Below are 23819 nucleotides of genomic sequence, written 5' to 3'. Positions count from 1 at the left end.
CCGCGTTTACTGCAAGTTCTTCATAATTATATTTGTATTTACGCGCGGGCACTTGGAGATATGTCTGACAGGTGTAGCAGGGCAGTGTAAACAAAACGAAATTACGTTACCTGTACAGTGGATGTGCAAAGGATATTCAGTGAATGTCACTGCAGTCACTGGGGTAGGAATATATTTAATCGAGAGAAGAAAGGTTGCCGCGGCCGTGATTGCCGGACAATAATCTATACGAAGCCCTAACAGGTTCCTCATGAAAACACAATGATCGAATAAATACATTTATAAAATCCCCGGAGCATATGAAAAGTTTGCCATAATCAGTGTGGACGAATTTCCTAAGAGCCCGTTGGAATTTTGGGGCGGCATGCTAGAAAGGCATCGGTGGCAAGCTTTAAACAGCTGCACGAGAGCTAGGGGTGCACATTCACATTTTCGAAGTACAGGAACGCACGAGAAAAAAATACTCACGAGCTCTTTTCTTGGCTACGGGTTTTGGTACCACCGGCTTGGGCCTCATAAATTCCGGCATGGCCGGTTTGAGGTCTGAAAAGTTCAATGTTATGAGTAAAAAAAAAAAAAAGGAAAGCAAATTGATAAGACTGGAGTTCCAAGCATGGCATTCCATGGGGAAGGAGCTCCTTAGAATTCGCTTACCCAGCGCGACCATGACGTCGTAGTTCCTTTTGATGTTCGCGTATCGCTCCCTCGTCAAATCCGGCATCTCTGCCCACTCTTGGTCAGTGAAGTAGCCGCGGACTTGGCGCAAATATTCGTTTTCGGACATTGTTTCGCAGATCTAAACGCACGGAACAGGAGCACTGACGGGAAGCTGCTCTAAAGTGTCGTCTGCTCGGAAGGTTTGTCCGTTCGTGCTAAAAATATAACGGCCATTATCACATTTATACTGAACAAAATTTGTTATTAGGTTTCATACAGCTACTTTTTTAACAACTTCAATACTTTAATACTCTAAAATTATTAGCACTAAGTAGTTCTCGTTGTAGCCACTAGGACAGGTATCGGCAGTCGGAAGCAAACAGGACGCGGCAGTTTCGCTTTTGTCTGGACGTAGCGATGTGCTAGAACTCAGTGCTACCAACTGTCGTGGTCAAACCCATCTATTTCCTTCTTTGTTCTTTATTTTACAAGTAAAGGAACCCGTCTGCATTCTGGTTGGAGGAATTTTTTACTCCCATTCGGGCATCGCTACTGGCAGCAGCGCCACCGCATATTGCCGTCCTTCATCATCGTCGTCTTGTTTCTTGTATTTGCACGTGTTGCCGTCGCAGATGTTTTGATTTTGCAGTTCCGAGCCGGGGGCACCGGCGAATCGCGACTTTGAGTGTTCGTCCTTGGGAGTTCCTTCCGCATCACCTAGCACTACCTGAAACAAAACAAATGAAAGAACGTTTGCGATTCCCCGTTCCAGTGCATATTGTGTGGTGCTAACGACGAGGCTCCGAACACGGAGAAATGCCTACTCCTACGCGTAGCGCGCCGACTGCGCTGTGGCCGCGCGTTCCAGCCTTGCACGACGTCGCTTCAGGATGCTCTTGACAACTAGCGCAGCTGAAGCGGGCGATCGACTGTTGTGTTGTTGATGAGCTCGTCGCCCGGGCCGCTCTATGAAGAGTGCTAATTTGGGCCATGGTGCCAGCGAACGTCTGGGAGCCTCGCGAGATGACTTGCCCGTCGCCGCCTTTGATGCCGGCTGAGGACGGTTGCAGGTATGTCAGCCTCGTAAGTTTCGATCTGTATCAATAGCCAAGGCCCGTGGATTGCGGTCCAATGCTATACCAAAAAGGCAAACTTTGTAGATGCTCGTGTGTCGATCGTTCGTAATTCACATCAAACGCATGCGCTGCAACTCGGGTCTCGAAGCTCCTTGCGTAGTTCGACGTTCACGAGTACGACGCGCTGGTAATTAAATGTGTGACAGTTACGCGTGCGCGAATTGTTTTTTACGCACTAGCAGTTGAGCGAGTTCCAAAATGTGCACCGCAATGAGTGTCTGCAAAAAAGACGTTACGTGAAGCCTCAAGTTTAAGCCTGGCATGTTCTCTAGCTTTGTTTCCCGTCAATGTCAGTGTTTAAAAATGTTTTGCATTGGCGTCCGCGACCAAGAAATGGCCCGTTTCTTACATAATTTGCGTAATTCCGTTAGCTTTTCGTTTAGAAAATGGCATCCTTGTTACGGCTATCCGCGCGTGTATGCAATACATTGAAAATGGTGTTAAAGTATGACAGATAATGTGTGCTTTTGATCACTTGAACCTGAAGCACGGAATGGTAATTTATTCATTTGACAGATCCCCTGACGAGCATGGAGCACAGCCAACCTTGCAGCCACCACCACAGGTAAGAGTGCATTGCCCGGACAACTGCGTGTTGCCTTAAAGCTTGCTCAGGCAGTTGAAGAAGACAAGACTATCAGCAGTAAGGGGGCCGGAGGGCAGAAGAGAATAAAGAAGTCACAAATGGCGACGTGAAGAGTATTCTGTCTGTTTATTATGTGCAGGCTTGTTGCATATTTGAGGCAGAAGAGAATAAAAAAAGTTACAAATGGTGCAAACGTGCAAAAACACCAGCCTGCCCCAGACCCAATTCTTGGTTGAGCCACTGGATTGTTGCATGCTTGCTGTGATGCTTCTGCTCATATTTCATACATATATTTTTCAGTGTGGCGGCCTTGTATCTGCACTATCACAAATGGGGATGTTTTACTCAATCTGAAGCTTTTGTTTCAGTTGCCCGCTAAGATGTATTCAATGCAACATCATAATTCTCACAGGTTTTTTGAATTATCGTGTGTTATCTTGGCATGGGGGGGGGGAGGTGCAGTGGCTCTAGATGGTCAAGCACTTGCCTCTGCATGCTATTTAGGAGCATCAGTTGGCCTGGTAGAAGCCATCTTTGAAATACAGGCGGGAGATGCCAAAAAATCGAGCTTGACCTATGCAAAATAACCAGGGTTCGTACACCTCCTTGAAATTCTCAAAAATCTTTAAAGTAGGAATTAGAAGTAGGGATGATCATAGGCACTGCCATTTCTTGTTTTTGAATTCTGGTCAGTTTGACATCACATGCTCCTCACATCAACCAGACTCACCTGGTTCACAGACATCACCTTCTTGCAGTCGCAGATTTCAAAGAGTGACCTTGACAAAGCTGACTTTATTGATTTTCCAAGTGAACCTCTAACACAGTCTAAGCAGCACCATAGCCTCCTATATACTTTCTGTGCCCGCGCAATCACTCCGGGAGCGCCGTTCAACCTCCTCTCCTGACCTCCTCGCAGGTCGCCCGCTAACGGCGCTGCTACCCCAGAATAGTTCGCTAGCCGCCGTGCATGGTTAAAGGCGGGAAAAATTGCGTGTGCGCGTCTCCATTAGTGTCAAATCGAGACAATATTAATTTGCCTTGCCTGCCGACGGTTTGCTGGGAGATCACCTTTCTGCAGCAGTCCACGGCTGGGAAAAAAACTTGCCTTCTGCCTTGGATTGACGCGGTGAGCTGCGGCAGGGTATTGAAGGACTGTGGCTGTGGTGACACTGTCGGTTCCGTATTAAGGATGTCTAGCAGCAGCGCAAATGAGAGCCTTCTGACTGAAAAGAAGACATTGTGATCACGAGTGAGTTGTGCTACTTTAAGTGGTTTGATAGGGCGCTTTGCGAGTTGATACCCAGTAATATGGCGTATTGTTGTGGACCTGGATGCACCTCGTACAGTAAGAGAAAGGTCCCGGGCATCTCACTTCATGAAATTCCGAGCGATGAAGAACTTCCAGAGAAGTGGCTCCAAGTTTGAATGTGTCAAACGTGGAATGCGTCAGATACTTGCTGAGAGAGATGCACTTTCGATTTGTTCTGACTAGAAAGCTCTCGTCTGACGCCAATGAATCTTTTTTTGAGTGGTTGAGGAGGTCAGCTGGAAGCAACGATCAGACAGACTCGCGGGCAGTTTTGTGCGGAACAGAAAAGTCTCTGAAGACAGGCATTGCGTCAACATCGACAAACAGCAACGTGATGGACACGGAAGATAGCACATGCTCGTCGCTACGCCGGCACCTGAGCGTAAGTACTACGCCAGAACCATCCAAAAAAGTTCCCAAAGAGGCGACAGCAGCGCTGTTCAACCACATTACCCGGCGCAAGGAAACGTTTCGTTCGCCAGAATGTGCACCACTAGCGATGGTTGGCGGATACCTGTCGAGAGCCGTCAATGAGCGGGCGTCTTGAAAAGAATGCCTAAGTTTGTTGATAAAGCCCAAGCCCTCGGCCCCGTCAGATTCTCTGATTAGGCTTCAAGACAGAAGCTGTCTGCTGTATCGGTCAGACGAACTCGTAGTTGTGCTGAACTCTTTGCACAAGTAGGTTGAAGTAGTGCTCGCTAAGCTAAGAAATTTTACTCAGCCGCTGAGGGAGACTGCCGTGAATGCTGCTCAAGTGCTGCGAGAGCGTGAACTATGTAATTGTTCAGTGCCTGAGCATCACGAGAAGCTGTTTGAGATCATGGTGACAAAGTTCTTCCGCCCTCTATTCACTAATTTTGCGCTGAAGATAACGGACAAGAACGACATCGTAAAAGTTTTTTCACAGAAGCCTCTTCACGAAAGCTCCGCAAACGTTAAATCCAAATGATGGCAATAAAAGGTTTTGTTGTGCAGTTATTAGAGCCGACATTATTTTTTTCGACACTGACATACAAAACATATGTAATAATAAGCAGAAGGAAAATGAAGCTTCATACTAGTACAGATAAGAGCTGTGGTTTTCCTTTTATCGCTCTTTTCTTTTGGAAGAAACAATGCGCGGCGGCCTCTACGCTTCTGTGTCGGCGTTAAACGTCCGGAGATGTTGTAAAACAATAGAATCGGCACCGGTAAAAAAAAAATTGCGTGATATATAGTTATACTACAGCGCACGCCGCCGTAGAGCGTCCTGTATTTCTATTCTGGGGTAGCACCGCCAACTGGTGGTGAATGACGGCACTAGGCGCGACGACCGGTTCCCTGCGTTCTCGGCGCCGATGGGCGGGCATGAAGTATATAGGAGGCTATGGCAGCACAGACAAGCATTCTTTCAGCCATAAGGTCACTGTTGCACATTTCATGAATCTTGCGGCCACTTCTGGAAAGACATGAGCCTCCTAACAGATTTCAAAAAACTCGTGTATAGTTTCAGAATTACCACAATGATTGCTGGTGTCTGTTAAATTCTCAATCATGAACAACACTCTGTTCAATCAACGACCATTGTTTGTGGTAGTCACTACCATTTAATGACTTGCTTTGTTTTGCAAGGCACAAGCTCACCCACAGCTACAGTTCCGGCCTTCCAGATTTATCGTCTCTTGTGTGCGCAGCAGGTCGCCGACGTTACATGACAATGTGTGAAGCTGTTTGCTTCGAATTCAACGCTCAAAGATGTAAAGTAGAAGAATGCGACAAAGCAGTAAGCATAGTAGTTCTTTATTAAATAAAGTAAAAATAAAACAAAGCTTGATGCCTTGAAGCTCTGCAAATATCACAGGTGGGTCCCATGTTGAGGCAAGTCCACATGACTAGCTCCAGTGTGTAGTATCGCAAGCGAATTGAGATAAAAAATTACACCATCTTCCCGTAGGAGAACCCTGAGTAGTATGCGAAGCAGCCATGGGGTCGACTCAAGGTAGTTTTATCGGCTGTATAAACTTGGACCTGCAGCAGCACCAGCAACGCGCAGAACTGTTGTCGACGCCGTCGGCGTTTTGCCCGCGTTCGCACCGAACGCGCGCGGCGTTGGTGACTGTTGCTGGTGCCTCTGGGGTGCCTACCGTCGCACCTCTAACCTAAGCTGCTTCGCATTATCGCACGCCAAGCCGCAGGTGTTGCCATTCGTTGCGCAATCCCGAGAGGAGAGGAGGAATCCCGAGAGGACAGGAGATGAGACTAAAGCCCCTCAGATGAGACAAGGAGAGGAGGATGCGCAGTAGGGGTGTGGACGCCGCACGGCGGATGGAGGGAGCCAGGGAGTGACATTCAATAAACAAGACAGTTCTCAAGCCCCTTAAGTAGCATTGTCCACTGAGAACTATCAAGGAAATGATATGATGACAACATATCTATTGTCACTGTTGCTATGACAGACTAACTGTTTTTGTGTTTGTGAACAGAAATGGGATGAAGGAACAGGTAGCCACTCTGAAATGAAGGAACCCCAAGAAAAATGTCCGGTGTGCAGACAATGAGGAACAAGCTTGTGCTTTGCACAAAACTACTTAGCACTTTAGCATTTGCCCACACAGATAGTTACAGTTCCTGCTTAATGAAGCATTTCCTAGCAGGTAACAAGGCACACAGTTTGACTAACGTTGTATTGTTGGCTAGGCTGTGTATCATTAGGCTCGACTTAAATACGAGCTTAAACAAACCAGCTCACAAGCTTGAATATCTCTGCATGGCAGTGTGAAACAACACAGTTATTTCTTTCTTTTTCACTTTCACACATTAGTACTGCGCTGTTTCCTAGAGTTCACGCTTTTTCCGTCTTTATCTTGTGTTTCTGATTCTTGTTATCTTTTGTCTACTGTGTCTAGCTTTTTTTTTTCTTTTTTTGTGTGTGCTATTTTCTAACGGTTTTCGATTATGTTGCTTATGTGAATACCGCTCTATTTCCATTTATTTCTTACTATTATGCCCCCTTACCCAATGCTTCGTGCAACTTACGAGGCCTGTAAGAATTTTTTTTAATGAATGAATAAATAAATAATGCTTATCCAATGACCACAGGAAGAAAGAAAAAAAAGCAAACAAACAATAAAACAACAGAAATACAAAGATGGCTTTGTGTTTCCCTTTTAGGTGATGAGGTCGATGCAGGAAATAGTAACAGAAAATATCTGAAGATATTGGTGTGTCATCAAATGTGTCAAGAGGGGACAGGGCTGCCCTGTCAATACAGGTACAAAGACAATGTTGTCCCAATTAAATAATTGCCCATCCTTCATGTAAGGCCCCCTGCCTGGGGGTTTGAGGTATTAATTAATAAAAGAAAAATAATAAATGTTGGCCCAACAATGGTGCTGTTTGGAGGGCCGCTTAAATGATGGTGCCTCAGTGGCTTGGCTGTCGAGCCATTTGCGGCGTGGCCACTTCTAGCTGGTTCATTTCAGTGACGAGTAGGCCGTACGGCCGATCCTGGCTGAGATGCACCAGCTGGTGCTTGTAAAGACCTGCGCGAGAAGCAGCAACCATTAATTTACGAGCAAGAGGTTTATTATAACCACAACGCCTCTTGGTTTGTGATGTGCCAATCAAACTATGCATGTTCCATGCATCATCAAAATCTGCAAAAGAAACTAAATACTTAGGTGGCATTCACGTCGGCGACATACAGAAGTCGGGCAACCGACTGGCGACTGGTGTTCACACCAGCTAGCGCAACTTGCTCATTGACACACTCAACTGTGTCATCATTGGTGCTATTAGCATACGCTCCACTGCCATCTCTCCATGAAATAACCGTCTGCATATTCTGATGTCCTGCTCATGTGCTGCTGATTGGTTTACACGAATGGTTAGGGGGGCGGTTATAGTAACAATTTTATTTTAAACCTTGCCCCGAGCACAAGTAGCAGTAGAAAACATGGTACAGCACACACGGACAAGCAACACATTCTTTTTTAGATCACAGTTACCTTCGAATTTCCTGTTGCCAAATTAGCCAGCTCGAGAAACTTCTCTCTATAAGCTTTCTTGAGGCAAGTACAATTCTGACGTCTTTTCCACATCGGAAGACTTTCAAAGGGAAGTTCCGAGTTTGATGAAGGAATCTTTTTCATGAGCATGATTAGTGTTACGTAAAACAGTAAACCAAGCCTGAATTCCCAGACTCCACCAACTTTTCGACTATCTCTATTCAGCTTACTGCAAACAGCAATTATGAGCCTCTGACTTGTCGATATGTTTATTATTACTATGTGACCTTAAAGGAGTATTAGAGAACATTTGTCTTTCTTTATTATCATAATTACCCTTTTTTATGTTATGTTCGTCAACATGAAAGGGAAGAATTGTCATCCACCTGAATGTAGCACGAAGCAACAAAGGAAACACATACGGTGTTCTCAGAAAGAACGCTTCGGAGTCGAGGAAAAATTCCGGGCCAGAACAAATTTTTCCTCGATTGCGAAGTGTTCTTTCTAAGGAACCCGTATGGGTTTCCTTTGCACCTTCGTGCTACGTTCGGGTGGATGACAATTTTCTCTTTCTTGATACTTCCTCCATCTTGCGTGATTCCGCAGAACTAATTTGCCATGTTTGGCTACATGCGCCATCACAGCCGCATCCCACACCTGTCACAAAAAAGCACTATTTCTACTGCAGCTACAAAATTTGCTTTGCAATCAACCATGTTGGAGCTTTTCATGGCTATGGGCTATGAGACGGGCCACTCTTTGATTCACTAATCTGATTCTAATGCACCAGTGAGAGACAGGCCATGGCTGCCAGAAATGGCTAACTGATTTCTGAGGGCTAGGTGATGGGACATTGCGAATATTTACAGTGGCATGAAAAAGTCATTGGAACTCGGGAGCTGTGGCCAAACTGCACCCCAGTGCCCTCTACATAGTATGATGGCACTGATAGCAAAGCTGTTACTGAGTTTGCAAGTGCTAGACATGCCGTCGCAACGAATGCGAGTGTAGCTGTGTCATCAGCACAGAGTAAGATAAGACAGGAGTGCCGACTCCGCTCGTCTGCAAGGGACACATTCTGCAACGCCAGTTCCCGCTTCGCAGCTTGCTCGCCAGATGGCGCTACGGATTAGGAAAAACTGTGGAGCGGAGAGGCGGGCCCAACAAACTGAAGCAGCAGAGGCGCAGGCAGATCAAGCAAAAAAAAAAAAAAAAAACAAGCTCGGGTCTGTCGGTCTTAGTCGTTGCTACAGTTGCTATACCAACGGCGCCTGCTTGCCTATCCGTTTTGTCGTCTGCTCTACTCATGCCCTGACGCCTGTAGCGTGCATAGCTGGCATAGTTCTTGTGGTTCACGGAGTGACGTTAGCAGGAGAACTAAGTCATGTATCATTTTATTTCATTTATTTTGTACAAGCCAAATGCAGAGCATTTGTCTGGTGGAACTATACAAGGCACAGGAACAGAAAATAAATGAATGATGGAAACAGACGGAATGAAAAACTAGGCAAATCGTAAGGAGATATAACGGCAGCTCGTGCTGTCTCAAGCAATGACAGATGACAGCGAAAAGAAGCTTTTACTACAAAGGTCACGTTTATCACTCTTTTTATCTGAGTCCTAAGATGCTTGCTTCTCAAGATGCTTTTCATGTCGCCCGGTTCTCATGCGAGCAAAATTGCCACATTTTTATTAAAACATAATAATTGGGAATTCCTGCCAGTGTTTCCTGCTTATGAATTTCACAAGGGAAGCTCAGATTATGTGTCTCCATAACCAGGGGAATCTTCTCGAAGGAAAGGCTGAGAATTAACATTATGGCACGCCTCTAGACAAAGAAAGGCACCTGCACTGTGTGTAGTTGTAGACGAATTGAGCTCCTCCCATCCTTCCACAATGGCGTCTTCTGGTTCCTCCTGGCTTTCAGCATCATTGAGCTATGCCATATTCCCTTAAAAAAAGAAATGAAGGAACGGCTCCGCTTTGAAGTCGAGGCACTTTCTTTACATCTAGTAGGACATTGCCTGTGTGGTCGCTGAAGTAACCATAAAATATAAGGTGCTTCTCGAAGTGTCACGCACATATTTCGCCAATTGCGCTTATTTCAGGAATTGTTTTGTTGGCACTGGTGCAGTAGCTGAAGATCAGATGGCGCGGCGAAGAGCGAAAACTTCTTGCGTCCTTTGCCATACCCAGATTTACAGCCGGGAACAAAACTGTTCTGTTGCTCAGTCTCTTCACGCACAAGTATAAAGATACCTTGTTCCGTCGGGCATGGATAAACATACTGCAGACATGGCAAACAAAGCAAGGAAGAGGAAAATTTCGAACCTTCGCTTCGGTGCAGACGTTGAGGAATGGAAAAACAAGTACTTCTGTTGTGTCTTTTTGTACAGCATCATTTATCGTCTGTTTCCTTTAAAGACATCTAAAAATGTTTTGCATATGTGCGTAAAAGTGGTACCATTTGTTTATTTGCGCTTTTATTACTTGTGCAAAAATTGAGACAGCCAAAGGCCCACGTTTCGAGCAGACGACAAGCTCTATGCGTGCCGCCCTGCCCGTTCCGCGCCGCCGGTCTCCGCCACTCAGCGAATGCGCACATGGAAGCAAGCTGTTGAGTGGTTTCCATGCGCCTCGACAGATGGCGCTACGTGATGACATTAGTTAAAGTTACTGTATATGCTACCAAAGGTATATACAGTAACTCTAACATTAGTAGAAGGGAAGAAGAAAGCACTCGCGAAAGCATGAAGAGGAGTTGAGGGAGAGAGCAAAGGCATGAGCTAGGCCCCCGGGGTCCGCGTTCCACGGTTTGTCCCGAGTGAATGCATTGCGCGGCGGCGGAGTCGGCGCTTCTGTTTATCTTACTCCGTGGTCATCAGCGACATGACTCTAGCGACTGTTCAGACGAACTGGCTGTTCCTGCTGGCCTGCACGCATGCGTGATCTGATTTCTAGTTTCTGCTCGAGGGTGCTAGAAGGTGCTCGTGTGCAGTTCGGCCACAGCTTCAGTGTTCCAATTACATTTGTCCTAACCTATACAGTGCTGATGAGAACGTACAGTGCAAGAACAAGACAAGACGTCCCATCTGACTCTCGTCTCTGTGCTCTCGTTTGTTTTCGTTGCACACGCAGCACTTGCAATGCCAAAAACAGCCGAAATGGGGATGGAACCTACAGAGAAGTACACCAAAGGTGCTGGCCACAGTTATTCAGTTGAAGGCGTCTGGTGTGACCAGAGACTCCATAGTGCACATGCCCTGTTCGTCAGTGAACTGCTTTGAAGCCGACCCCACACCCACAACAGCGGGCCTTGCTCTGCCGGGAGGGCTGCAATGATGCAAGTATGCAATCGCACACATCAGGGGGATGCCATGATTGAGATATAAAAATGTGGCTGAAATATAATAATTAGATTTCATTAAATAATAATATTGGGCTGGCATCTTTGAATGGCATGAACGAGACCTTTTTTTTTTTCAGTAAGACTATATGTTAAGAGAAACAGAAAATACCAAGGACCTAGCTTTGCAGTGCAGCAGCCATTTTCGTGCGCCATGCATTCTTTGAAAATATGCAGGTGATGTAAAACATGAATTACATGACTATAAGGAGTAATGCAGCAAAATGTAGACAAACCCAGGGTGGTTTCAAGTTTCTTTGAAATGAAGTGTATGCCCCATATGTTAGCACCAGTAAATGCAATTATTGTACAACATATGGGGCAGAAACTTGGAGGTTAACAAAGAATCTCGAGAACAAGTTAAGGACTGCACAAAGTGCGATGGAACGAAAAATGTTAGGCCTAACGTTCAGAGACTGGAAGAGAGCGGCGTGAATCAGAGAGCAAACAGGAACAGCCGATATTCTAGTTGACATGAAGAGGAAGGAATGGAGCTGGGCAGGCCATGTAATGCGTAGGATGGATAACCGGTGAACCATTACAGTTACAGAATGGATATCAATAAGAGAAGGGGAGCGCAGTTGAGGACTGCAGAAAACTAGGTGAGGTGATGATGTTAGAGAAATTTGCAGGCGCAAGTTAGAATACGCTAGCGCAAGACAGGGATAATTGAAGATTGCAGGGAGAGGCCTTCGTCCTGCAGTGGACATAAATATAGGCTGATGATGATGAGATGATGTTGATCATAAAAATTCTGGATAGGCGGAAATTCTTATATGTTGTTATATGAAAACAAATAGCTTTCTTTGGCTCTTTTTAAACATTTTTACCTTCTGAGGATAAAGGCACTGCACTTTTTAATTTGGCGGGTTTCATTTGTGCAAATGCCCCTTATTGCAATAAAAGGATATTTTGGGCCCATACCAAAAATACATAGGTATAGATCAGTTTTCAGAAATAAATTCAAACTCGTGGTGCTCTTTCATGCAGATGGAAATATGCTCACCATATGCTGAACGCACCGTAGTTTCCTCAGGAGGTGCGCTGTGCAATAAAAAAGATGCTTGACTGTGGACCGAATGTTGTGTAAATTAGAGCGCCAGGCATACATGACTCTTACGCCTAAGCTGCTGCCTTGCCTTTTGCACAGAGGCCAACATTTCATGGTGCATACATTTTAATACCATGTTTATGTGCATTATTTGCCTGTTTAATCCAGAACAAACCTGAAGTATGTGTCTGTTTTTCGTTCAATAACCTTGCTTGCTGCAACAGTAGTAGCGCAGCATGCACTGTGTTTTATTCTACCAGTGACAGACAATGCCGCTAATTCACTGTAGTCGAGTCAACATGTTTGTCAACGTTTGTATGCGTCGTCTTCGCGACAGACGACCCATACTTCTGGTTTGTTCTGGAATAAACAGGTAAGGAATGCACATAAACGTGGCAGTAAAATTTCATGGTGCCTACACTTTACTACAATGTCTATGTACGTTATTTACCTGTTCAATCCGGAAAAAAACAAACAGAATATGTGTCATTCAGTATCGGTCCAGTTCTGTATTTACTCGAATCTAGGCTCATCTCGATTAAGAAGGTCAGGAGAAATACAAAAAAAAAAACTTCCTTTGAATGCAAACAGGCCAAGAAAAACTTTGTAAACAACAACAGCTATAAAAAGTGAATGAAATTTATTACCAATGACATTTATACCAGCTCCGGCTTGCGCTAGGCACCACTGTACTGACACCCCCTGCTCAGTGCTAGCGTTACGCTCACTGTAATGGTGTACTTCACTGTAGCAGAAAGCTACTTTTTCAGTTTCGGCGGTCTTAACAGACTGATAAAGTTTGAACTAATGTTGTAGTTGTAACTCATGCATTTTAAAAATCTGTCACCCTAGATTCAAATAACTAATGGTTTCTTTTTCACTGCAACAGCATAATTACAGCCTGTACTGTGTTTCGTTGGCATTTTATTTATGTTGGGCATTACGACAGACATGATACTACCAGCCCAGGTATGTGCAAACAGTTTTAACTAAATTGATATGACACTAATGTACTAGCGCAAAACTTGGAAAACACACACATACACTAGAGTCTGGTTTTCATTTTCTTTCGTAACAGTATACCATTTCCCACCAAATAAGTGAATGCAGAGTTTTGAGAGAATGCTAAACTAGTCCAAACTAATTTTTTGTTGCCATTTAGTGTCCCTTTAACTGTTGTCACAATAAAAATTTAAATAAAAAAATTGTGCAGTGCAAAAAAACTAAAGCTGATCGGATCCCGTAGCTGCCTACACACTTGCCGCACGAACCTGCTCTGACTGATCAGGTGCTGCCTGTTCTTCTGGAAGCTGGTCTTCCTCGGCCCCTACATAACCAAGACTCACATGAGCCACACACGCTAGGCAAGCTCTCGTGATTCGTACGTCACCTGGTTGATGTGAGTGAAAGACGTGTTGTTTAGAATTCCTCTCGTGCGTTGGCGCTCAACGGAGTCTTGCCGACAGCTGGTGTGGTGCATTGCTCGATGGTTTCGATGAGAGGAGATCCTAGGCGAGCTCTTGCCTACCTTTGTTAAGAATTTCTTCAAAATATAGATGAAGAGAGTTCGAGTTGGCACAGCACGGGAAGACAATCTTACGTTTGAAAAAGTCATCACTACTTTTATAGCCATACAAGAAAAACTAGATTAAAATAAAAGCAAGAGTTAAGCATTGGGAAGCAGGCTCTTTAGTTTGGATGCTTGTGGGGAAAGGCTCGATAATCATTTATGAGTTATCTGAAGAACAGGCAACTGTGGGACATTCTTCGTATCTTGTGGTATGTCCTGAGTTAAGGCAGAACCACGTACTTATTGTGCAAGAAATTTGTGGCACCAGTGCTGCCTCCTGTACTTCGAGTGAGTGTGTGAGTTTAGCGTAACCCCCTAATTGCACACCCAGATAGTATAGCCTAAGGGAGAGGGGGGACATCTATCTATCGGACTTGTTCCAAAGCTGGCAATCAAAGCCGTTTTTTGAAGACAACATCCAAGTCAAGAACGATGCGGGCTTCTTCCATCCAAACAAGATGGCAGCTATGCAGCCTGTCTGTACATCCACCGGAAAGATTGCTTGCCTTGAGCTTGCACACGAGATGTAGTAGCATGATATTGTGCACTTGAAGTAAGCCCCAATGTGTTTTTTGGAGGGAGGGGGGTCGCACATGCAAGGTGTTGACTACAACAGGGCCATTTCTATATTGTAGTTTTTTTTTTTTTTTTTCTGACCTGAGGAGGTGTCAAGCTATAGTGACAGGTTTCAATATTTGGGTCCAAAGTTTTCTTCCAACCATCAAAGTAGACTGGCTTCAATGCTGGCAAGGATTGGAGCACACCCTTTCGTGGTGTTTCCCTAATGCTCTTAAAGGGACACTGAAACGATTTTGACGATTTTGTACAAACTTACTGAGTCATTAGACTAGGTCCTTCTGATCATTAATTGACGCATCGAAGCACTCCATGTAAAGCATGTAATTTATTATAAGGTTTTAAAAAGGTACATCGCTACTGATTGCAGCACCCCAATCGGCTGAGTTTTGTGACCAAGTGACACGATTTGACAATAACACGTCAGTAGGGCCAGCTATCCGATTGGCTGCCCAGGGTGCGTAATCGATAATTTTTCCAACGTTATGGTGAACAAATGGTGTCCGTAGTAGTTTCAATGTTAGTTAATTTGTTTCTATAAAAAGAAAGTAACAGAAAGAGAACGCACAAGGACATGTATCACTACACTAAAAGCACTTCCAGCCCACAGCAAGCGTCGTCTCTTTGTGTTAAAATGTGCTCTGTGTTGATGAGAGCTGTGTGGTCAGTGTTGGTCTTGTTCTTTCATTTCGCGAGCACTATGGTTCGCCCCTGTTGCGAACGTAGTGATCGGCAACATGTCAAGCTGCGACATCGTTCCCCACTGCAAGGCAGCAGACGAGCGGAGTGGCTGCAGCACATCGGACTGTCGGTATCCAAACGGCACCAGCATCTACATGTTTACGGCCATCATTTCACGTCAAAGGTTTGCCACAATAGAGTTTAGCGTGTCCGGTATTCAGGTAAATGCAAGCGCAAGTGTACTGGCCGTTTTACCACGTCTTACGTGTTGAACGGAGGTGCAAACGTGAACTGCTTGCAAGGTGCAGCCACCTGGTGACACGAAGCTCAACCAAACACGCAGCTTATGTAGCAGTAACCAAGTTTTTTCTACTTTGCTGCTGGCTCAAATTTTCGGCAGGAGCTTAATCTTGAACACGTTGGCATGTTTAAAATGTTTTACACTTGGTTACAGGAATATTAGCTCTCTATTTTAGCTGATTAAACTCAGCGCCACCAGATGGCTGGACTGTGCATGCCGATCAGGCCGCTCACGTACGTCTGAGAAGCTCCTTCATCACAGTGGTATGGAGGGGCTTTAGTTTATGCCTCTGCCTATCCGTCAAAACACCCAGCTCGCCTGTGGTTACCAGAATACCGGACACGCTCGACGCTGCAACAGAACGCTCGCAACGCACGCTGCTTGATCACTCTCACTAGGGATCGACGACCAGGCAGCTAGCGGAGAGGTTGGAGAGCCTTCGCGCGCTGGCTCCAAGACAACCGGAACTAGATGAAAACACGTCACAACATGACGTATAGCCACCGAAGGTGGAGCTTAGCCCCTATCACTCGGCGAACGAGTTGAGGAAATACATGGCTAGGGAGGAGGGTAACTTGTAATCGTCTGGAGCTTTCTTAATATGAGACGTTTCACTTAAATTATGAAGCGAATGTTTTACTGTAGCTGTACCCTACGATTCTACAAAATTTGTAAGAACTGTTTCAGGGGACCCTTTAAATACAAGAAAGTAGCAGAATGTATGTCAATAGACCGTAAATGCAGACCAATTCTTCCGTACAACTGTCCATTTAATATTGCTGAGCTTAGAGCTGCCTTGAGCACATGTATGAGCTCTGCACCGGGATTTGACAGAATCATGTATGATATGATTAAAAACGTCTACGAAGCTCCTTCATCACAGTGGTATAGAGGGGCTTTAGTTTATGCCTCTGCCTATCCGTCAAAACACCCAGCTCGCCTGTGGTTACTGGAATACCGGACACGCTCGACGCTGCAACAGAACGCTCGCAACGCACGCTGCTTGATCGCTCTCGCTGGGGATCGACGGCCGGGCGGCTAGCGGTGAGGTTGGAGAGCCTTCACGTGCTGGCTCAAGACAAACGGAAGTAGGCGATAACACGTCACAACATGAGTAGAGCCAGCGAAGGCGGAGCTTAGCCACGATCACTCAGCAAACGAATTGAGGAGGAAATGCGTGGCTAGGGAGGAGGGTAACTTGTAAACATTTGTAGCTCTCTTAATATGAGACACTTCACGTAAATTGTGACGCGAATGTTTTACTGAAGCTGTACTCTACGCATCTACAAAATTTATCCGAACCTTTTCAGGGACCCTTCAAACGGTTCGACGGGCCAAATAAATAAAGCAGGGGGTTTAGCAGTAGCAACGTGAAACAAGCCTCCATGCTTTTATATATAGCATTTCATTCCAACATTATGACACGCGGCAACCCCTGCGCAATAAAAAATAAAAATAAAACAGGGAGCCAGCTGAGCGTTGTACCCACTGGCAGTTAAGGCGTGTTGCAGTGATGGCTCTCTGGCCTCTTCCAGGCTGTGTTCCTCATGAGCGGATGGTTGCTCCTGCACGGAACGAGGGCGCTGCTAAGTGCCAGCACAGCTTGCACTCATGTTGTTGGCAGTTAAACGTAGCTTCATTCTTAAAGTCTGTAACAGTACAAACAAAAAGGTGCGTAAATGAAGGGAGACATACATAAGGGCCAACTCACAGATAATGCTTTGCAAGTCATTGCTACGTACTGGTTGCTACGGGTTAACAAATTACAACTTGCTATACCAGTCGTAACATATCTGTTGCAAGACAGGGCTTCCCGTGTGCCCTCCTAACCTGTGCGTGTTTTATTGTGCCATAAGCCTGCGGACATGTCGCAGAGAGAAGGCATCTCCGGTCTTCAAGACAGACACCAATCACAAGGGCCAGCAAATGAATCTCGTGGAAAATAATGACACTGAATATCAAAACAACATCAGAAGTTCACATAGTGTCACTTAGTGCTTGCAGTTTCTGTCATATCGCAAGCCCTGCTCTTTTGGCAGGGCATCCAGGCTACAATCAAAAGCAAGGATAAAATATCATGCAAATCCAACGCACTGTACGAGTCAATGTGCTGTAAAACATTTTGCTGCTGTGTCTTCCTGTGTGCACTCTTCCATCAGCCTCATGTGTGTGCATTTTTTGTGAGTGATGAGTAGCGGCACAAAGACAGTTTTCAGCAGTGTTTAAGATAAATGTCGTAAATGTCGCCTAAGCGAATGACAATATGGCGATTCTGTGCCACTTTGGCATTTGTGAAAAATCTTGCTATCAATATTGGTGGGTGCAAAAAAGAAAACTGTTGGCTTGCAAACTGAGTGAAATGTCATTGCATGTGCATCGCACAGTGCATCCACGTCATGACGACGCACTTGGGGATTATGTGCAGGAGCTTCGTGTGGGCTTGCTACCAGAGGCAGTGCCTTTGTAACATAAATGCGTTTCACTGATTTTCTTTGCAGTTTTTTTTTTTCCACTTCATCGTGGAAACCACTTCCACTTCATCACCTATATTCCAATTTATACGGTACATAACACCATGTTTTGAGTGCTGCCTGCATCTCACCTCGGACAACAGCAGCCTTCTTGCGGTACAGTACCGAGAGCCACAGGGAGAAGCGCAGCGACCTTTGACCGGAGATGCGGTGGGTGAGCTCGAGCAGAAGTTTGTCACTGCACAGATACACATTCTCACCTCACCTGAGGCAAACAAATTGACTACCAAGTGGACACGACAATGCGACAACAGAACTTGTCTTCATATGGGCACAACTACTGCTTTCCCTGACTGTTCGTTCTTCACTGGCTGTCCATTGGTTTTGTCCTTTATATGGCTCTGTGAGAAATGTGTCTATTTATGCAGGTCATCGTCCTATTTAACGGAAACCTTCATCAACAAGCCCATGAAGATGCCCTAGCAAAGCACATTTACACAGAAACTAGCATTTGTGAGGACAGTGCCTCAGAACTGTTAGCTAAGAAGAAAGCCTTCTATTGGACTTCGTTTACAACCTCTAACTGAAACAATGTATGTCAAATACAGCAAGTGAAATGCAATACAACACTTTAGTCTTCATGTTTTTATAGATTGTAAGGGCGGCACTATCTATTGGGCTTGTCAGTCACTTCGTGGTGGACCTTACAAGTAAAACCTGAAATGTATAATTAACACTACACAGAAGCTTACACTGTTGCATTCTGTGCTAGGCAGTATCAAAGATGCATGTATCTTAGATACTTTTTGAGTATCTTGTTATCTGTGTCATGATGCGTCTGGCAAGACGTGTATCAGTATCTGTAATTCCAATGCTGCTATCGCAACATCACCGTGCGAAACTATGAACATTGCCCGAGCTTCGCTTGTCAACCTGATATTGCTGCCACTAAGCCACCTGGATAAAACTGTTGCAGAACGCCTGTATTGGCCAACCTGTGAAACAACCTGTGACATCCTTCCAGGTCAGTGTATAAAATCAACCACCATGTGTTATATTAAAGAGTTCTTTCTCCACTTTCCTATTGAGCAGGCATTCCAATTCTTGCTTTCATGGAAGACAGTATGCTTTGGCTGCTAAGACGACAGCTTCGAGCCCAAATAACGAAATGAATTGGAGTGTATTCACTGTGTCTGTATTTCACCTCATGTTGAAAAGAAAAAGCCCAAGAAAAACACATGGTGATGTTGCATTTATACACACATGTTCGTACCAGTGGAAAACAGAATGTGCCTTGCATTAAGTACCTAAGAAAATGTGACGTTTTCTTGTGCATAGTCAACGAGACTTAAGGTGGCCGGTGTCTGCTTAGCTGTCCAATGAGCCGTCAATAGTGAGTACGGGAATGCAGCCTACATCTGCTTACCCATGCGTCATCCAGCCGGCACGTTCTTTCGCTCAGTCATTTGGGCCTCCCTTCCAGACGCCTCGATGCCACCATATATGATACATCGTTATGGGAAATGCTAGCCGGTATTAAAACCGATACAACTCGGACAACACTAATTTATCAAGAAAAATGAGCGATAAGGTGCACTGTGCTATGTATGCCTTGAGCAATACCGTATGTGCCTTCGTATTATAATTCAGCTGTAATCAGTAGTTGAATACTAACTCAATAGTGCCTTTAAAGTGGAACATACTGTATATATATATATATATGGAAAGAGCCCTGCCAGGTGCAGACAAAGCGTTCTCCATACTTTATCTTGGAAGGACACATTAAATAAGGTGTTTGTACACTCTGCTTCCTCTCCGTCTTTTCTGCACTGCTTTATCATGATTCCTAATCACCTAGATGCTGATTCGTCTGAGCTTTGATCCTGGAAAGTGCAGTTGAATTTTCATGTGAACTCAAAGAAAAAAAGATAAATGAACACATCAGTGCATTCCGAAATTCCTGGAGATGACTGTTACCCAAGTGCTTTCGAAACACTTCTATGATTTATATAAATATTTGTCCATTTTGAAATATTCCACTTGAGATTTTTTTTTAAACTGTGTATGTGTTCTGTCTGTTTCATGTTAAACCTGTTTACTTAAAACATTTGAATGGTGAGGTTTATGATCGTGTCATGGCAATATTCCCTATGTGCAGCAGTGAAATTTATTGACCTACACAGAATGCTTTCCTTTAGTTTGAAGATACATTAAAAAAAATTGTATGCAGCTAGCATTTCAGACTGTTTAGGTAGATTATCTGAAGAGGTAGACATTACTTGCACGCAAATTGCACTGTCAAGGTGCAATTTAAAGGACAGCTAATTAAAAGAAAGACTAATTAGTGCTTTAATTCACTTTCTGGCACATGTTTAAATTAAAAAACTGAAGCTGTACTGTGGTGCTAGTAGCCTCAGGGCATCTGTTAAGTACGCGTGACTTCCCTAGTGTATGGCTTAGAAATATAATTACATTAGCCTTGAAGTTAACAATTAAAAAGTTTGTGAATTTTTTTCATTTAGCCGCCCGGTGGCTGCAATTTGTTGTGCAAGTAATGTCCACCTTTTCAGGTTATCCACCTAAACAGGCAAAGTTGTGTTATCAGTCGCAGTCAATTTTTAAAAGAACCTGTTTGAACTAAACAAAACTAAACACTTGGTATAAGCGGCCAGAGAATTGCGTTTCTCACCAAAGCAATGCAAACTTCCCCTTACCCCGAAGAACAATTCCGTGCACGTAGAACATGGCGCCTGTACATTAGATGTGCCGACTGAAACAGAGATAGCAGTTAGAGACACGGATTAGATATGGTGGCTGCAGGTGTTACTGATGAAACGCCTTGTAGACAGTGCAAGGCGCAATTCTACCCAAGTATTTGAACATTTGTGTAACATGCTCTTAAGTATCCTTCTCTTATCTCCAAGGGCTACTTATGCACATGCAATACGTGGGCTGTCCTGTCAAGCAACAGTGGAAATGACTTACAGCAAACGAACGAAGATCCCAACTGGCTAAGCCTAAGAGTCAGTTTGGCTAAGCCTAAGAGTCGGATTGTAATGCAAACAACTAAGGTAATGACTAAGGCTAGCTAACAAGAATTTGTGACTGCTAGTTAGCCCCTGTGCAGGAGTGCAATTATTCAGACAAAGTAAGTCACAGGAGAATCTGATTCCTGAGAACAAAATTTATAGAAATAGAAATGAGCTGGAGAGCATGTGGCACGCATTATACTAAGTCATGGCTGGCAGCTAACCAAAATATACTTGAATAGAAAAGAACATCATACTCGTGTTACAACAGCGCAACAAATGAGACGTGTGTTATTCTCGCTAATCCGCAGCCATTTGTAGTAAGGAAAGCAGGCTTGTAAACACGGACACAACTAGAGTAAAATGGACCACGCAAATGCCACCCTTCTTGCTTTGCTTGTGTACGTGTTTGCATGCCTGCCCTTGCTACTGTGAATCCCTATTCCAGCTTGCTCAACAATTTCAGCTGTTTCAACTAGTTGTTTGTTATGTTACTTTCTTGCTTGCTAATCAGCATGCTCTGCTGAACAGCACAAATATATGCCAATCGGAGGCCTTATATTGCACAGTACACATCATAATGCCTTGAAAAACAAAGTAACAATGAGGTATACAGAGGAAGATTGAGGCTTAAAGGAATGAACAGCAGTGATGCAATGGATATGTCACTGCAGCCACTGTCTGGGCAAGCGAACTTGTCTTCAAGACAAGTTCTTTCCTTGAGAGCATCTCTATAGCTCATTCTACGCATGTTTGTTTGTCCAAACGTTGGCTACAGAGACGCATCCTTTGTTCGACCGCTGTTGATCACTTTTTATACCGAGATATCACAAATGACTGAAATAAAGAAAAAGGTGAGCACGAGTGTTTATGGAGCTGTTCTAAGAGGACAGTGCAGTTGGCTGTCCTGCTATGGAAGAGTGGCACAAGGTTGGCAGAAATGAATGGACAAAATCTTTCACTGCTACCGAAAATGTATGATAATGATTTAATTCTAATGGCATCCCCTTTGAAACAAGGCGGAGGCAAATAGTCACCTAGCCTGCTTGAGCTAATCAGGTATAACTTTGTTTATTGCAGTCATGTTGTCGATTTCTATTATTTCCCTTCATTAAAACGTTTGTCTTGTAAAGTTACCTACACCTGTAACGACCCTGGCTATATCGCAACCCTGCATTTTTTCCTCTAGTACTCTAGACATCTCTTGCCTGTCTTGACTGCTGACCAGTTAAAACTCTCATCAGCTTTGAATCCCAGCTTTTCTGGAAGGTGGATGTTCCGTGCGGTCTTGGCTGGGTGAACATCCTGGCAATCCATTACAGCGATAAGAATGATCCTTCTGTATTGCTCCATTATACCAGAAATACCTCAATGAAATAAATGGAAAATATATTTATTACAAGTTGGAGGAAAGTTCAGGTAGACACTAAGTCTGAAATGCGCCTATCAAGTAAGGAATAGTAGAAGCCCTGATGTCACTCAGCGACGCCGAAAGTTGTCGTTGATCCGCCATCTTGTGGCAGATTCTGCTCTCTTTGCAATTCTCACCTTCGGCGCGCAACCACGCCCAAGTAATCGGACCAAAGGTTTAATCGCGGCGTATACCATTGCGATACCGTTGCCGAAGTAACTCTGTCCAAGTATTGTGCTCTAGCGTTGAAAGGCGTTCATAATGAACTCCGCAAGTTAAAACTGTAAGGCCGGTCCCCCACTACTATTTCCGGCTTTTCTGAAAATAAATTTGTGCATTCTCACTGCACTGCAATAATGCACAGGCGATGACCGGCAGCACACTTTACGCACATCACGATCTATGGCTAGCCCCTCTGATTTTTATGAGATCACGTATGCTGGTCGTGACTTTGTTGTGCTTTATTGAACGAGTTTCGGGCCAACGCGCGCCGCGGAGATATGACGATGTCTCAGCACGCCGACGAAGAGGCCAGCAAAGTAGAACGCCATTATGCGTTTAAGTACACCGACTGCGGCCTGAGGTAGATTGTTTTCACGATAAGTGAAGCTTCACGAAACAAAGTTCTGCGGTGCCAAACTGCAAGCATGTATGCGTGCGGCTAGCGCGTCGACGGGACCTGCGTATGTATACATGTATCAATTTGACGTGCACGCAGGTGTATATTGCCACCAGGTCACGAGCTGCGGCGAGCGCGAGCCAGTATTCAGGCAAGGAGAGAAGAAGTTTTTCGTTTTTGGGGTCAGCCATCTTCCTGGCTAGTGCTTGTCTCAGCCGGTGCAGTACTTCTTGCTCTGAAGGCCTTCTGTTGCACGTGACAAACTGGTGGAGGTGCTGGGTAGTCCCAGCAAATGTCCTACACGCTTCCTGGTAGCCCTGTGCCTACAGTGACAACACCTGTTCACCGGGCCAGCCGAAGAGTCCGAGGATTGCCCCCTGAGCTTGGACCTCTTCTCGAGACTACGTCAGTGATGCACCAAAGCGGTATGGAAGGCACTACTACTGCTGCTCACTATACGCTACAGAAAGTGTCAAAAATCTTCCATGGTTCCATGCTTGAGGACGTCGAAGACTGGTTGGCTCAGTTTGAACGCGTCGCTGATTTCAATGGGTGGACCGATGCGAACAAGCTGAAGAATGTGTACTTTAGCCTGGAGGATGGTGCTCGCACCTGGTACGAGAACCGCGAACCCTTCTCGTCGTGGAGCGACTTTTGTCGTCATCTGCGGGCAAGTTACGCCAATGCTGATCGCTGTGAATGCGCCGAGCGGGCCATTCAGTCGCACATCTAAATGCCCAACGAAAGTGTGATGATGTACGTTGAGGACATGACACGCCTCTTTCGTCGAGCTAACCCGGACATGGTAGAAGATAGGAAGCTCCGCCACTTAATACGAGGGGTTAAGGAGCAGCTTTTCGCTGGCCTTGTTCGGAGTCCCCCGACGACTGTGGCCGAGTTCTTAACGGAAGCCACGACAATGGAAAAAGTGCTTCAGCAGCGGTTAGCAGTGTACGACCGGCAAATCAGCGTCGCGTCATAGATGGATCAGGTCGGAGCTGCCGGAGGTAGCATCAACATCGACTCC

General features: G+C 45.0%; 1 protein-coding gene across 3 annotated transcripts in view; it reads left to right on the top strand.

The window, feature by feature from the left end:
- Nucleotides 1–1284: 1284 nt before the first annotated feature.
- LOC125940203 (uncharacterized) overlaps nt 1285–23819 on the top strand; it is a 35816-nt gene continuing 13281 nt past the window's right edge. Inside the window, exons 1-3 of one of the 3 annotated variants that reach the window (XM_049656018.1) lie at nt 1285–1727; nt 2310–2358; nt 10816–11498. In XM_049656018.1, coding sequence (XP_049511975.1) covers nt 1648–1727; nt 2310–2358; nt 10816–11019 — 333 coding nt within the window. In that variant the 5' untranslated portion in view covers nt 1285–1647 and the 3' untranslated portion in view covers nt 11020–11498. Of the gene's footprint in view, nt 1741–2309; nt 2359–10815; nt 11499–23819 lie in introns of those variants that run through there. The other 2 variants (XM_049656019.1, XR_007463436.1) reach the window with 2 other exon arrangements.

The sequence above is a fragment of the Dermacentor silvarum genome, chromosome 9, assembly GCF_013339745.2.
Source record: "Dermacentor silvarum isolate Dsil-2018 chromosome 9, BIME_Dsil_1.4, whole genome shotgun sequence".
In the NCBI taxonomy this organism is placed as follows: Eukaryota; Metazoa; Arthropoda; class Arachnida; order Ixodida; family Ixodidae; genus Dermacentor; species Dermacentor silvarum.
This window is presented reverse-complemented; position numbering and strand designations above follow the sequence as displayed.